Genomic DNA, 16,118 nt, shown 5'->3' on the forward strand with positions numbered 1-16,118 from the left:
CGGGACCGGCGGGACTGCCAGGGTTGTGGGGGGAGCCGAGGCTCGGCCCTCCCGATGTCCCTGGGGGGAGGCCTGGGCCCTTCCGTGGGTCCTGTTGGAAGCCGGGGCGGCCGCCGCCGGGGGGGAAGGGAAGGCCCATCCCGGTGGCGAGCGGCCGTGGGAGGCCTCGGGCCCAGCTGGCGGCGGGGGAGGCCCGCGATGGCCGTCGGCGGGGAGCGGAGGGGCTACGGCGTCTCAGCCCCTCCCGCCCAGGGGCTGCCCTGGGCCCCTGGTCTGTTCCCTTTCCCACCCGCTGAGGTATTCCTGCTGCTCCATTGCCCTTCTGTCTTCCAGGCTAGCGCGCTGCTCCCGGGGAGGCAGAGCCTTGCTCAGTATGTTTTTAGCGTTTCACCGACGCCAGGAGCAGTTTCCCATTGTTAAGACCTGTGTTTCCAGGGGCTGATAAATTTTCATCAAGCGACAGAATCCTGGCGGCTGGGCAGTGGTGGAGTCATCAGGGCTTTGGTCATTTTCCCTTTAAGAATATTCTTAAAGAAGGGTTGCTGAAAGGGAAGCAGTTGTTTCCTGAAGTGTTGATTCACTGCTAATACTTGTTCAGTATCATCCTGCTTACTAACCAAAAGCTTATTATTTCTGACTGAAAAATTCCTAAGTTGACTTGTGTTACCAGGTTCCTCTGCTCTCTTACAAATTCTGTCCTAAAATAGCTGTGAATGAGTTGTATCCCCGTTTGGATATCTGGGCCTGCCTGAGGGTTGCTTGACTATGTTGTAATGCTGAAGGCACCGAGGGATCGGTTTGTTTCTGTGAATTTCAGTGCAGTTTTGAAGCCTTTGTTGGAGATGGAGAATAGAGCTGTTTCATCTCTCCATTTTTTTAGTCACTATGTACAATTGTGGAAAGAGAAACAGCATGGAATGACTGTTTCTAGATCCTGTTTATCTATCACCATTGACAGTTCAGGCAAGGATAATGCTTTTTTTTTGGAGGGACAGAGAAAAGTCTTCAGACTAGTAGGCTCTTCTAGAAAGTAAAAGAGTGAAAAGATGATTTGTCCTATCTAGGCCATATCTCCAAGGAATACAACTAATAGCTTTTTTTCTTACTCTGTATTCTGCTTGAAAGCATTTAGGTAAAACTCAGTAATTTGTACTATTGCCCTTGGGCTTGTGAAGGAACTAGGTGCTGTTCTTTTCTTTCATGCTGCAACAGCATTGGTAAGTTATTTTTTCCCCCACACACAGAAAAAGCTTTGAATGAATGCCTACTAGGTTTTGCTTTTGAGATACTTAGGAGAACCATTTCTGTAGAACTTTTTGAACCCTTGGCTCCCATTCTGTTTTGAGGTTTCAAGTTCAGGCTTTGTAACTGTGAATTCTTCTGTCTTGCTGCCTCTTCTATGGTTTCATAGTTCATAAACAGTTGGGGAGTTGTACCTTCCCCCTTTGTCTTTGCCTTACTCTTCCCGTGCCACAGCAGGGCTACACTACTTCTCTTCTGTCAGGTCATCAACCATATGTTCATGACAAAGTAGAATTTATTGCCCTCCAGTAGGTTGGTATAATGCCTAAGGACTGAATATTTTTGTTGTTTTTTTTTTTTTTAAGAAACAGTGCAGTTTGGACAGGGATTAAAGTTGGTTGCCATTGAATTGGATTTTCAAGTTGAATATTAGAAATCCTTTGCCAGGAACACTATCCACTTTTAGAGCTGATGATGTTAGTTTGATAGCTGTTTGGAATAGGAATCACAGTCTACTGTCTAATACTTCATAGTCCAGTAAGTCCAGTTTTGCAGGAGTGATGCAAAGTGTTGCTCTGGACATGCACCTCTGCACAGAATCTATTTTTACTTGCTTTCCTAAAGGTTATTTTCATATTTAATGGAAATTTAGGAGTATAAGTTCTAGGGATTTTGCTTCTACTGAGAGCTGTACTAGTTTAGCTGGTAATTTTAGCCATCCATCTTGTGTGCTTGATTCTTGCCTCAGTGAGGGTACCATGAATGATAAAAGGAGCCTGTAGAGGCTGTCAGCAGTGGGCTGACTTGAGGGACTCTCATCTGCGCTATGGGCTCTTACACACTTCAGACTGAATTAAATAGCTTAATCATGTAGTCTAATAAGGGCTGATTAAACAGCACCTACTTTGCAGTTGTCAACATGGCCACTGGTTCATGGTGTACAGGCTCTGTAATTCCTTACCGGCCCACAGAGGAATGATAGCACTTCAGTTCTTGAATTCTGTACAGTCCTGTACAACACATCTGCCAAATTACCCCGGAGTTCAGAGGTGGGGTTAGTGTGTTTAGAAATGTAAAGAAAAACAGGTATTTTGTGCCCTAATGTAGCTGTATAAATCAAACGATGAAAATGAATAAACTACCTCAGCAGAAAATACCTTTTAAAAACCCCAAACAAAACATTTTTTAAAAATGAGGGGTTTTTTCCTGAGGAAGCTACCCACGAGGGTGAGCTGGCCAGTTTGCCTTATAGAAATATACATTTTCAAACTAAAGCTAAGGTTGTACTTCCAGATAAAAGAACATTCAATGTCACGCATTAGATTTCATGTGGAAGCTGAAGTGTCTCCGTTTTACATCCCACCCCTATTAATTAATGCCTCCAGCAGGGATGTGCTTTTTTTGATGGAAAATGGGTGACAGCACACGAGGTGTTCTACTTTCCAGCCCTTCGGTTTCCTTTGCCCATCTCGTTCTCCTGCCTGCCACCTTACTGTCGCCCTTCTTCCCAGCACCGGGGCGGGGGTGGGGGGAGGCCGGGGCGCTGCCCGCGGAGCCGTCCCGTCCCGTCCCGTCCCGTCCCGTCCCGTCCCGTCCCGTCCCGTCCCGTCCCCGCTGCCGCTGGAGCTGTCCCTTCAGCACCTGCGGGCCGGCTCGCTCAGCTCTCGTTGTTGTCCTCTCAATCCGTGAAATGCCCTAGCAGAACACTCGCTGTGAACAGCACCTGAACGCTGTGTGTCTGGAGTTGGCAGGGCAGGCAGTCTCCCTGGTGATGTGGGGGGCGTGTTTGTTCATTTTCAGTCTTTTGACTGACTTTGTCCCTAGGAGCAGGTTAATTGAGGATTGTACCAGTATTGGAATTCTATCAAGTGAAGAGATAGGACTCAACATCTGATTTCTTTAGGTCTTTTATTAGTAAGAAATGCAAGAGTGACTCTTTGTGTATTCTCAATGGCAGGGTAGTCTCATATCTGGACTTATTGTCATTACAGACTTGTTCTAAAATTTAGTGTTTCTGGTCAGAATCTATTCCTTTCATGTTTTCTAGTAATCTCTCTCTCAAGCATTTGAACACCAAGGTTGCTGCTGTAGGACTGAAATCTTCTTTGTTGTGCTAATCCTTGAAGTTCAGAGTGTTACCCAAAATATGTATTCACAGTAGGGGAAAAATAGGTTCTCTTTGTGTTTGGGACTGGAAGAGACCTTTTATCCTTCTGGAAGACTTTCTTGGTCAGTTTTCTATCTTGTTTCCCGTTAATCTTTTGTTCATGGAACACTAGGAAAAGCAGCACAAGCATCCTTATTAAATTAACTCATAAGTTTGACTAATTTACAAAAGTAAGCCAACTTCTAAAAATCATGTTCAGGAAAGATAGAGCTGAGACAAAAAAAAAAAAAGCCTTCAGCTGTGGACAGAAGAGTTTGTATTAACTCCATACAGTTTTGTGACAAAGTCTTTTACTATAGGAAAGACATTTGATTGGAATAAGGAAACAGTTTACTCAGATGGGATCTAACCTGCTCCCTTACAAACTTCATTTCCTTCCTACCAGACAAAGCAGGGGAACAATGTCAGATTTGGCTTTTCAAATGCAGGAAAGTATTAAAAGTCTTGGTGACTTTCTGTTTAAATCTTGCATTATGGTACTCTTCCTTAAAAACTTACTAAAATTTCATTGTCTGTTGTCAATGAAACCACACAACTATCAGACAGAGTAGCAGCACTGGTAGTCTACCACAGCTGTAAATTAAGCTGTGTCAACATGTTTTCATTGGTCAGTATATTCTACATTAGTCAGTGTTGAATGGGTTCTTTTGGCCGCCAGTATAAACTGTGTTTAGTGTACAGTTGTATAGGATACATTTTCTCATTGCTTTTGCTCCAGGTACAATTTGTATACTGAATTGAGACATCTGCATCTGTAGATCTTTTTCCTGTATGATGCCGATTAGCCGCCAGTCACTGTGTCAGCCTGTAAAGTCAGTGTATGGGAATAGGAAGTTTTTGTAACAAAAATGCAGTATGCATTAATCAAAAAATGTTTTTCTTATTGCTTGCTCTGCACACTCAGTATGTGGTTTCATCCATCTGTTTGTCACACTGTTGTCGGTAACATCAGAACTGATTACATATCTCTTATGGGGAACAAATCTGCAAAGCCTGGAGAGGTGTGGAAGAGTAAGTGTGATTTGGGAAGGACTAAAAGATTGTTCAACAAGAGACATTCAAATAAGGGACAAGTGGAGAAGCAGATGCATTTTGTGTTGAGTTTTAGCTGTTTCACATTAAGCACTGTATTGTGAAGATTAGTTGGTGAGTGTGTTTTTCATTTTTGGAATCTTGTACTGTCACTGAGAGTATATCCTTAAGAGGGATAGGGGCAGGGGCATCTGTATTATAGGGGTTTAAGTGTGATAAGAGGTATTTTATTTTACTATGTTTTACCATTTACAGTGAGTACTTCATACAGATTTTATGACACTGCAAGCTCTGTTTTACCATGCTGTTTGGCACTAAAAGATTGTCAGAAAAGCCTACTGCTTTCCTTTGTGTTGTTTTGGAGTGAAAACTGGCCCTTCCTCCAAGGGCAGGGGTGAGGTTGGCCAGTGTGAACCTTCAGCTGATGTACAGGCTGCATAGTTGCTAAATGCTTACATCTTTTTTCTCCTCTTTCCCTAGTCCTAGAGATCGACTTCTCAGAGCTTGTTCTGGAAGAAATCATTGGCATAGGGGGCTTCGGAAAAGTGTATCGAGCTGTATGGATAGGAGATGAGGTTGCTGTCAAGGCAGCTCGCTATGACCCTGATGAGGACATCAGCCAGACCATTGAGAATGTCCGCCAAGAGGCCAAGCTCTTTGCGATGCTAAAACATCCCAACATCATTGCCCTCAGGGGCGTGTGTTTGAAGGAACCTAATCTTTGCCTGATCATGGAGTTTGCCCGCGGAGGATCGCTCAATAGGGTGTTGTCTGGTAAAAGGATACCTCCTGACATACTGGTGAACTGGGCAGTGCAGATTGCCAGGGGAATGAACTACCTGCACGAGGAAGCAATTGTTCCCATAATTCACCGTGACCTCAAGTCCAGCAACAGTAAGTGCCACACAGTGAACAGTCAGGGTGCTGGGATATGGTTTTGGGGAAAAAAATCATACAGAGAAAAGAAGGGAGTAATGTTAATTTAGCGATCCTTTCTTGTGAACCACTGTATCCTCTAATTCAATCCCAGAAGGGTTTATTTTTATACAGTATGGTGCTACAGATCACAGGAAACATGTAAATGCTTTCACTCTTTAGAAGCAACTTAAATGATTGGGTGCAAAAGCAACTGTAAATGAAGCATGCTTCACTAGTAGTTCATATAATGTCTAGGTTTTATTGGCATTTTAGCAGACTCCTGTATGTTATAAAGCCTTATTGAACTTAAAATCTCTACTATTCTTCATCTTTTCGAAAGGATAAATGCTTCCTTGTAAAGGTAAATGCTCCTAAGCTTTCATTTTACTTGCTAGATTTTCATCTGTATAGATGAGATGCAAGCCTGTTTTCCTTATGGGAGATGTAACCCATCCCAGCTGAATTGGATCTTCTCTTTATCCATCATAGAGCTGGTGTTGACAGAAACATTAACTCATGTGAGTAAAATGTCCTTGTATGGCCAGGACTTCAGCTGATATTTGTGGTGTTTTACATGATACAGCTCACCCGTTAGAGAGCAGGGTCGTTAGGATTGTGGAAATCATGGTGATTTCAGCTGCTCTGTAATACTGACAGCATTAGTGTCTGTTCCTTGGGTCTTGTTCTTGTAGTGTGTCTCTTTTCACAAACTTAAAACTTGAAGTCAAACACACGCATAGAACATTATTTATGAGTGTGGGAGCAAAGTGCTGCAGTGGTTTCAAGATCATCATCTCCTTTCCTGATGCCTCTATGCCGCTGTTTAGCCTTTCTCTCTGCTTCTCTGTGTCTAGATGGCAAGAGCAAACATGGACCTGCATGTTGGCTGTGGTGCTTTAGATTCGTGTGTTAGTATGAACTCATTGTCATTTATGGCTTGAGTTAATAAGAAGCTCCAATAACTGGGTGGCTAGGATGCAGGCATATGTTCCCTTTTGCTTTGAGGGCAGGGACATTAGCAAAGAGGTCTGACAGATGGGAATTTTAATATCTTAAATAGATTCACTAGTGCTAGCGTTAACCATTGCAATGCTGTAAATTTCCAGGCCTTTCAGTATCTTCCTATGTTTTTTTGACCTCACATGTTGTAGCAGTGAATTTACTTAGTTGGCTGTGAAAGAGTAAAAAAAGTATTATTAGTTCTTGTTAATGAGTTTGCAAATAGGAACTATAAGAGCTTTCAAGTTAGTTTCTACAGTATTGTTCTTACAGTAATGAAGTTTCACATTTTGTTAGAATAAGGCAATCTTAATGTCACAGAATAACATATCTAAACCCTTCCCTTACAGATAGAGATATATATGGGCATGTTGATAAATGCTGTAAAATTAAGGAATGATTTGCTTAGTTAATGAATGACTGGCTGCATCTGTGAATAAGAAATAATTGCCTTTCAGTGTCGTACCTTTCCTCCTTACCTAAGAAAATATTTACTTGCTTATTTTGCTAACAGGCCATTAAGGCTTCCTTGCTAAGTGCTAGTTGAACATTTTTAAGGTTTAGAATGAAAGTTATTTCTAAGATAAAAAACTGTTAGCTTCTAGTATTTCACTGTTTCATTCAGATCAGAGACTTCTAGTTGTAAAAGGGAAAAGCATCAACAAGAGAACCAGCCCAACCAGAGGGACACCAATGCACAGTGTTACCAACCAAACAGATATGGATGCTCGAAAACATCTGGACTGTCAGCAGCAAGACTAAATGTCTCTTGTCACAATGAATCAGCAGAGTGTAATTGTGCTGCACTGTAAATGGTCGGTGAGAAGTTGCTACATGTATTACTGTAATTTCCCTCATTTGGGAGGAAGCAGTCATAAAGAAAGAGGAAGAATGAGTGGGAATGCCTCTGAAAGGATTCAGAGATGTTCTGTGTTTGAAGGGGAAAGGTAGAGAATTTACATGGTGATCGTGACCAAGATAGGATCAAATCTAGTAGAGAAATGATGGGTATAGGAAAATTCATCCCAGATAAGGCTGGAGCAAGCACTATTACATTTGGGAAACTAAATAAATGTTGGGCCTGGTACTGGAGGGAAAGACTTGAGATATTTTAAGGAGAAAGTATTGGTTTGTTTCTCTCTTTTGAAATAAGATAAATTAGTAACTTTGGGTATGGGCTTGACATATTACAACAGCTGTTTATTAAACAAAATGGAGTTCTTCATTCTGTGCTGTGTAATTGAAGAGAAATTTTTAAAAATATATACTATTTTAAACATTTGAAATCCATGTTTTTTTCTGAGTGTACCTACAGAGCAAGCATCGTAAATATTAGATAATGACAATGGCGGAGCTTTTTTGTGGGGATACGGGATTGTAGGATAAACAACTTTGGACTGCCTAAGTCATGTCTTGATTGTTCTGTGACTGCATTGCTGAAATCCCTTTTCTCTTATATGTAATAGCATCTTAGAAATTTCTCTGCTCTATTTTCTGTGGAAAGCTTTTTACTAGTTTTGTAAAGATTAGTAGACTAAGTATATTATTGCATCCTGATTAATATATAGCTTACTTTTTTTTTCTGTTTTTCTGATGAACTTAGTTTTCTCAGTTGCTGTGGATAATGGAGAGCCGGTTATCTTGTTAGCTTTATGCCTGTAGAATTACAAACTTGCAGCATTTTTTCTGCACAAGTTACCACCCACCAGGTGACAGGCAGTGATGTGTCTGTGGTGAGGGAAGAGCTTCTGCTTGCAGGAACTTGGAAAGGATTCTTGCAGATGCATTTCTTACATGTACTAAACATCTACAAGCACTGTAGAGCTGTCATGGGAGCATCAGCTGTATTGATTTACTGGTTGGTACTGCCTGTGTTGAGTAATAGGCTGTGATTCTCCTACATCTCATCTTGCCTTCAAGCACCAGCTGGGATGTACACTGTGCATCTGAAGCTACAGGATGAGTTAGTTTGGGAGCTAGGGAACAAGATGGGGGAGTGGGAAAGAACAGAGTTGCCTTATTTAAAATCAGTTTTTCTACTAGAATAGAAGAAAATCAGAGAATGCTTTGTTGTCAGATGTCTGCTTATGTTTAGACAGACACAGAATGCATAAGAACAGTACTTCATGATGAATCTTTTAAGCAGATCACATTACATTTTGAACGTGTCAAGTGGACACCCTAATACAAGTCTGAGAAATTACCCCATCATATAAGGATTTGGGAAAAAAATCCTTTTTGATTTAAACTATTGCATCTTTGTGGACTCAGTATATACCAAAACAATGCTCAGAATAGTTGTCAACATTTCTGGTAGTGTAATAAAGAACATAGGGTTTTGATTACTTTGGGAGGTAACTTCAGTTTTGTTCAACTGAACTGAACTTCAGACAATTATTTGAAGATTCCAGGAGGTGCCTCTTTCTTGAGATACTCCTCATCAAAAAGCACTCCAAATCATTTGTCTGTTATCCATCTTTTTTGATTGAAAGAAGGAAATTTTTTCTGTTCTGTAGTTTTTCTTCTTTTCATTTTCATAACTTTACATTTAGTGCTAATACGTTTAGAGTGTAGGAAAAGTGCTCTGTATGTTTAGTACCATGTTTGAGGAAGATGTATTGTAAATCTTGGAGGCTGCCTGTTTCATTGCTTTGGGAATGTAACCAGGAAGTGAGTACAGAAAGGTCTTTACAGAATAAATTGCACACTTGTGATTTAGTTTTAGAGACCCTGAAATTACTTTGTTGAGTGTGAGTTCAGCTGGCAGTAAGTCTGGTAGACAAGTATTTCAGTGGCATTAGCAACTCATATGTCAGTCATATAACTACACGAGAGAAACAAGATTATTTAGGACAGCTATTTGGTTCTGCTGTGTGGGGAGATAAGTATTTCTCTTTTTATTTTGGGCATTTGATTTAAGGGATTCAATTTATTCCATATGAAAATTAATCTTATAAATCTGACAGAATCCTCACTGGCTGCTGCTGCTTCTCTTCATCTGGTGATATCTCCAACCTCTCCTTCTACAGCTGCATTTTGGTGGGCCATTGAGCATATGTTACAGAATCGTTAGTAGGCCTTTCCCAATGTGAAAGCACCTAAATAATCTAAATGCTGACCTATAGAATAAAAGCAACTAGAAATGCCCACTGAAGTCAACATCACTGCACTTAGAACAGCTCTTAAGAGTTTCCCTTTCTTTTATCTCTCATCTGTGATTCAAGTCTCATTTCTGGCCAGAGAAAAGTGCCTGGAATATAATGCTTAGGATCAAAAAGGGAGAGTCCTGTTGGTTTTAGTGAAGTATTGCAAATTACGAAGTTGGTCCTGTTTCTTTCTGTTTGTCTGTCGATGTTAGATATGCCAGCATTGCTATAGGAATAAAGCCAGTTAACTAATACTGCGGAGAACTAGCAAAAGCGTATGTGCTCTTTTTTGTGACTGTCTCAGCAAAACATGTTTGTTATTTGCACTGCATTGAAAGATTTTGCTGAGGGTGTTCATGCCAGTTAGCAAAGTGCTTTTTAAAAGTCACCATCGTTGTGTTCCACAAAGTGGCACAGAAGATTAGCAGCAAAGTGACATTGCCAAGGTCAAAGAAAGAGGAAAGGACAGAGGTCAAAATAAACCCCAACAGTTCTGATTCAGGCAAGTTCAGTAGTTCTTCTCTTCAAGTTATTTGAAGTCTTTATCTCTCCTACTTTTTGGATCACCAGTGTAAGCTTGTGGTGTCCTGAGATTCAAAGCTCTAGCTTTCTAAAAGAATTCCAAACTCTGCTATAGCTTTGCTTATTTAATGTAGTTTAGCCTTTACATGTTCATAAAGATGCCAGTAGAGCTGACTTTCCACATGGTCTATGGATAGTTGTTCCTAGGACTTAAAAGATTCCTTCTTTTTTTATTTTAATCCAGTCATAGCTGACACTCTTCTGTTGGTCTTTTCAAAGCAGAAGTTCTTGTAAACCTCTTCCTCTGTCTGGCAGAGGTGTAGAGGAGAACTCTTCCAGGGTCTGCTGAACGTACGTTGGCAGAGCAGTTTGGAAGTCTGCGCTGTTATTGCTGCTTCTGGTACTCCAGTGTGATTTGCTGACTAACTCTCCAGTGTTGTACCTTCTATCAGAATGGATTTCCTTTGTCAGTGCAATTAAATGACTGTGAGTAATGCTTCGTGTAAAATGTAGTGAAGCTATTTCAGTGATACCTGAATGCTCTTCACTGGGTGAATAATTGATCTGTTCTTAGTTGGGTAGTCCCTTGCCCTGTATGAGGAAAGTGGTAAAAAGGTGAATTTTTTTTGGGGGGTGGGGGGAGTGGTGGTGTGGAAGACAACAGCTGGAAGATGAATTTTCAGGGAGCAAAAATCAGTAAAACTCCTTCTTTTCTTTCTTTTTTTCTAAGTTTAAAAACTGTGTACAGTAGAAATCAGGCCTTTCAAACAGCTTGAATATACTTGTAAGGCTGATGAAAGATGAATTTAGGTTCTGCCCTTATGCAATTACCTGATTCTGTAAACAAGCTGTAAGATACTGCTAATGGTGCATAACTCCTAGTTCTGGTTACTCTGCTTATATTTCTCTCTCTCCCCAGAGTATCATCATTTGTGCTGATATCCTGGTCACTTCTGTTGTAGTTAAAAAATTCCAAATAACCATAATTTTTTTGCATGTGGTAATATAATGAGGAAATTCATGCTATTAATACTACACATTTTCATTGAAAAGAATGAAAAAACCCTGATTTTATGTACTATTAGTGCAGAAGATGTAAATTTTGCCTTAAAATACCAGGAATTCCCAGAAGTAGGGTGACAGTTTGTATGTTGTACTTAGGTACTTTCTTGGTTTTTTTCTTCCTTAGCTTTTGTAAATTAGTGCAGCTATTTTCTTCTCAGAGAGGTTTGACAGATGCTTTCATGTTGCAGTCTTATTTTCATGTCTTAGTAGATTTCTGAGAATTCCAAAATAAATACATCTTCTGTAAATGGTTTGTTTTAATTGAATATGGATTGATACTTTCACTGTTAATTGCAAGTCAAAAATATGAAGCCTTTATGAAATAAATTTGATGTCCACAAGAACACTTTGGTATCCCCCCACCTACACTAAGCAGTAAAAAGGCAACTTCACAGATGGAATCTGTTACCTTCATAGACAAGTACCTCTCATTTTTAAGAAATGAAATTTGTATATTACACTCAAAAACCTAGCCAATATCCTTTTCATGTAATGGAGCCACTGTGTACATTTTTTGCAGGGTTCTCTCTGCTCCTAAGAAAAAATAAGAGTTGTGGTGTTAAGTACTTTATTCAAACTGTGCATATGGAGGCATAGGACAGACCTAAGCTCTGTCGTGCAGCAGCTGTCTGTAGGCATCCTCTGAATTCACTGTCTGACCATCTGTGACAGAGCTGGGAAAGATCTGTGTTCTTCTGAAATTTCTAAGGAGCCAGTCAAGAGTGAGAACAGCCTTGTGGTATTTCTGGGAAGCTAGAATAATTCCTTGATCTCCACTTTTTTTTTTTTTTTTGGTGTTTCTTCCACATCAATAAACTTAATTTGAATTTTGACTGACATCTGTCAGCAGCTTCACTTTTGCTTTTTTTATCAAACAATTCCATTCAGAATTTCAACATATCTGAAACAAACTTGCTCTTGAAGCATCAGACATTAAACACAGTCTTGGTCTTTGACGTGATGATTCATCACCCAAGATGATCCCTTAATTTTAAGTGCTATCCCAGTTTGAACACTGTGTATATTTCCTTATGGCAGGACAAGGGAAACCGTAAGGTGTTTGAAAGAATGCAGGGTATAGCACATGGTTTTAAGTAGCTGCTTTTTGGTACATGTTTGCTTTCTGACTCTAGGCTAGTTTGTTATGTTGGTGTGACTTTGCCAAAAGGTTGCCAAAGTTGACTGGCATGTCTGCTAATTGCTTGTTAATTGTCCAACTGCTAATGGAAGGTCTTCCTCAGACCTGAGCTTTTTTGAAAATATGAAAAAGAAATAGTAACAGAACCTCATGCACTAAGAAGAGAAACTATTCCAATACATAACAACTCAGAATTATATTGTTGGGTTTCATCACTGTTTCTTAAGATCAGAAAGAAGAGCTCTTGCCCACAGAACAGTAAATCTGTGTCCCAATCTGTAGAATAGTCATTATGGTGGTAATGGCAGCGTGGTGCAGCATCACTTAGGGCCCTCTTGGGAGGGAAGCAGCCAGAGGACACGCAGCCTTCCTGTGAACCTTTTGTATTACTGCCACATACAGCCCTTCCACTTTGCTTTCTAGAAGCATTGTTGTATTGCTCACACATTTATTATAACACCATTTTTTATTTAAAACGAAAATACCCTCCCAAAATAGCAAGCATTGTCTAGTGCATATATGGGTTCCAAATTGTCTCTGAAATTCTGTATGTGCTTTGAATGCTGTATGCCTGTCATCACCCCAAGACAGTGCCTTATGTCTGGGATAATTTTTACAGCTACAAGCCAAGCTCTTTGTTTTCTGTACATCCATCTCTGATGTGTTGTCAAACATGCTCCAGGAATTTGCTTTGGCCATTGAGAAGTATTAAGATCTGCTGTTTGTATTACAACTGGAAACATTTAAGATGCAAGCATGGCTTCCTCCTTGGCTATGTATAGATTAATTGTTGAGATGCGTAGCAAAGCTCCACTTATGAGTAACAGGTAAATACTTCTACCACTAAGATTTTGTTTATCACAGCAATTTCTGTGCTTAAGTTGGGGATTCCTGAGAGGTTCCTGGTATACTACAAAGAAATGCTAGTATGAGTAATTGCTGTAAGGATGGTACATATAAGGGTGGTGGGATGTATGTGAACCAGGCCATGTGGTCCACCTACCACAAAAGCATTACATTTCCTGTTATTTCTCCTTTATGAGTAGGGGCCTATGGAAAGACGTTAGAGAATAGTCTTTAGTTCCTTTTGACTTTGCACTGTTCAAGGATCCTGAGAATAAGAAAAATCCTGTCACTTTGATTAATAGAACTCAATATGCCTAATTCTGCTTGTTGAGGTGTTGTCAGTCTTGCCCTGGATTTATTGATTTGCTTTTTCTTGTTTGATGTAATCAGTCACATAATGTGTGGTTTTGATATGATTATGGTCATCTGATAACCAGGGAATATTGCTAATGCTTCATCAGGTTACTGTGTAGTCAGAATCTTTGATCACCGGGTAAGCTGGGTCAAAAAACCCTAATATAAATGTAGCACATCAAAAAATGGAACAGCTTTTTGATAGCTTTATTGGATGAGCTGTTATCTTGTGTGGACTTTCATGTACAGCAGTGGAGGAATGCCCTCTTTCTCAGCAGCTGGCAACTTGTTCTGCTCACCTTAAGGTCAAACTCTGCAGTATTCAAGAAACTTTGAGTTTTACTATTGTCAGCTGTAGCTTGGTGTCGATTGTGCATCTTAGAGCCTTTTAACTTTTGTTCTCATGAATGAAAATACACCTCTCTACCTTTTTACAATATTTTAAATAAAATCTGATTTAAAAACCCTATAAAACACCCCAGCTTCTAGTGTGGATTGTGCTGCTGCCTGTGAAGTTTTTATGTCTTTCTTACCTTCTACATTTTGCAGTACCAGCTTATTCCATGAATGAGTTGGTGTTGGTGTTATTTACTGTTTCATAAAGATGTCTTAATTGAAACCAAAACAAAAACAGTTTGGCTACCTTTTTTCATAATGAATTTCATGTTTATATTTGCCTGGAAACAGCTCCCACTGAACCAGCATTATTGTTAAATCTCTTTTCAGGTGGTCTCTTGAGTGACAAATGATGAATGTCATTCATGCGATTTTTACTTTTCCCTTTCCTTTTTTTGTCATTGCCTAATACAGTTCCCGATTTGTTGCAGGCTTTCAAACTGATACAGTTTGGCAATGCCCTGTGTTGAGTACAGATGTAATTATATTTTTTCCTTGGAGCATTTAACTGATTATGAAGAGTACAATAATCCATGCCTGAGCTAAAGGTTGTTCCAATGTCAGCAGTATGGTAGGATTTAGTCTGAAATCAGAGCTGAACCGCTCTGTTTTTCTCAGGAACTCACCTGAGCATTCTCCAGGAGCATTCACAGTGTTTGTATGGATCGCTAAAGCGATAAGACTTTTTCAGCCTGCCTAGGTGAAAGGATCGATTCTAAATATATCGGGGCTTTGGAGGCCTTTCCTCTCCCCTCCCCCATTATGCATTAGCTCTTTAGAGTTACTGTACTGCATGGCTTAAAATCCAAGAACTGCTGTGCTGTCACATCCATCACCTCCTCTAGGTTGATAGAAGAGGACAGTTGTGCAGCTTTATGGATTTGCTGAACCCTGACTTGTACCCAGTAATTAAGAAGGTATTGGTTCCAAAGTATATATATATTTTAAATGTACTGTTGCTGAATGGTTAGTAATAAAAGAGAGAAAATATTTGCTTATTACTAGAGGCAGTATTAATGGTTTTTGGTTTTGCTTCTAAGATGTGAAATTTTGAGCGGGTCTTAAAGTCTGTCCTCTCCAGGATCTTATGCAACACTTAGCCTTCTTCACCTCAAACAGATATTAGAATAAAGATGCAGTCCTACTGAAATGAGCAGCAGAGTACCCAACAGAAGGTAGGTAAAGGCTACATGCGGAAAGCCCGGACTTATTCCATGTGCAGATCTGTTAATCACTTTAAGTACTTTGAACGCAGGATCAAGAGCAGATTGCTCATTATCTGGATACTTGTGAAGCAAAGCTGTGCTGGCTGACTATGGAAGGTAGAGCTAAAATTGCAAATTAGCTTCTGGCAAACTGCTACAATATGAGGTCTCATTTTGGAGCGAATTTTTGAAATCCTTTCCCGGATGCTTAGTTCTGTCCTCAAGACAGAATGCCAGTGTACTGCCAATAGGACTTAATAATTAAAAAAAGGATTGCTTGGCAATCTCAGTCCCTTGTTCCCTTTGCAGTAGTGCTGCTTTTTGGACTTGTTAGACAAACTGCAGACTTAATAGCAATCTTCTGTCTCTCTGAGACAATGGCAGCAGCATGAAGCAGTATATTAAGGCTATCTTTTTATCTAACATCCAGTATTTACCACCTCCAGCGTCTGAGCTGACATGTATCTTGGGAAGTTTTGCTTATTTATTGGAGGGGAAAATAGGATTGGAACAACCAGAGTAAGTTCAGTGAAACCATCTTCTATGCAAGAATATTTTTGTTTCATCTATGAATACTTGTCTCCTTGAAATAAGGACTGTTCAAAAGCTACAAGACAATGGTTGATACGTGTATTACTATAGTACCTTCTGTATAAGAACCCTGAGGATTTCAGAATGCATTGCATTTCTTCAGAGTACAGTGGAATTTTTAATTATTTTTTCAGATAAAAGCAAGTAGAAGATGTAGTAATTGGCCCATGCAAGAAGCAAAAGATGCTTATCTGATTTTTCTGAACTGGTCTTCATTTAAAAGTATTAATCCACATTTGCATGAATTTCACAGCCTTGCAGTGGTTGAAACTGGTCTGGAAATAGATTTAGAAGGCAGTTAAAGGGATTTGTACAAAGTGCAAATTATACCTATATTGTGGAGAGACAAGTGAAAAATATTCTGTAGGGTGAAATTGTCTGTCCCAGTTTTGAAATTCCAGGGTCTTAGTGTGTCAGGGAAGAAATTAAAGTTAAAATAAAGCTTCTTCAGAGCTCTCCTCACTTGCATAAGTATTCTGTGGTCTGAAACACATCCC

At 39.9% G+C, this 16,118-nt stretch overlaps 1 protein-coding gene across 4 annotated transcripts in view; it reads left to right on the forward strand.

The window, feature by feature from the left end:
* The window catches only part of MAP3K9 (mitogen-activated protein kinase kinase kinase 9), a 54,518-nt gene that overhangs the window by 644 nt on the left and 37,756 nt on the right, over positions 1–16,118 (forward strand). For 3 of the 4 annotated variants that reach the window (XM_069017541.1, XM_069017543.1, XM_069017544.1), the window contains exon 2: positions 4,922–5,335. The exons of the other annotated variant lie outside the window; for it this stretch is intronic. In XM_069017541.1, the coding sequence (XP_068873642.1) occupies positions 4,922–5,335 (414 nt within the window). The remainder of the gene's footprint in view (positions 1–4,921; positions 5,336–16,118) is intronic. 4 annotated transcript variants of the gene reach the window in all.

The sequence above is a fragment of the Aphelocoma coerulescens genome, chromosome 5 (genome assembly GCF_041296385.1).
Source record: "Aphelocoma coerulescens isolate FSJ_1873_10779 chromosome 5, UR_Acoe_1.0, whole genome shotgun sequence".
In the NCBI taxonomy this organism is placed as follows: domain Eukaryota; kingdom Metazoa; phylum Chordata; class Aves; order Passeriformes; family Corvidae; genus Aphelocoma; species Aphelocoma coerulescens.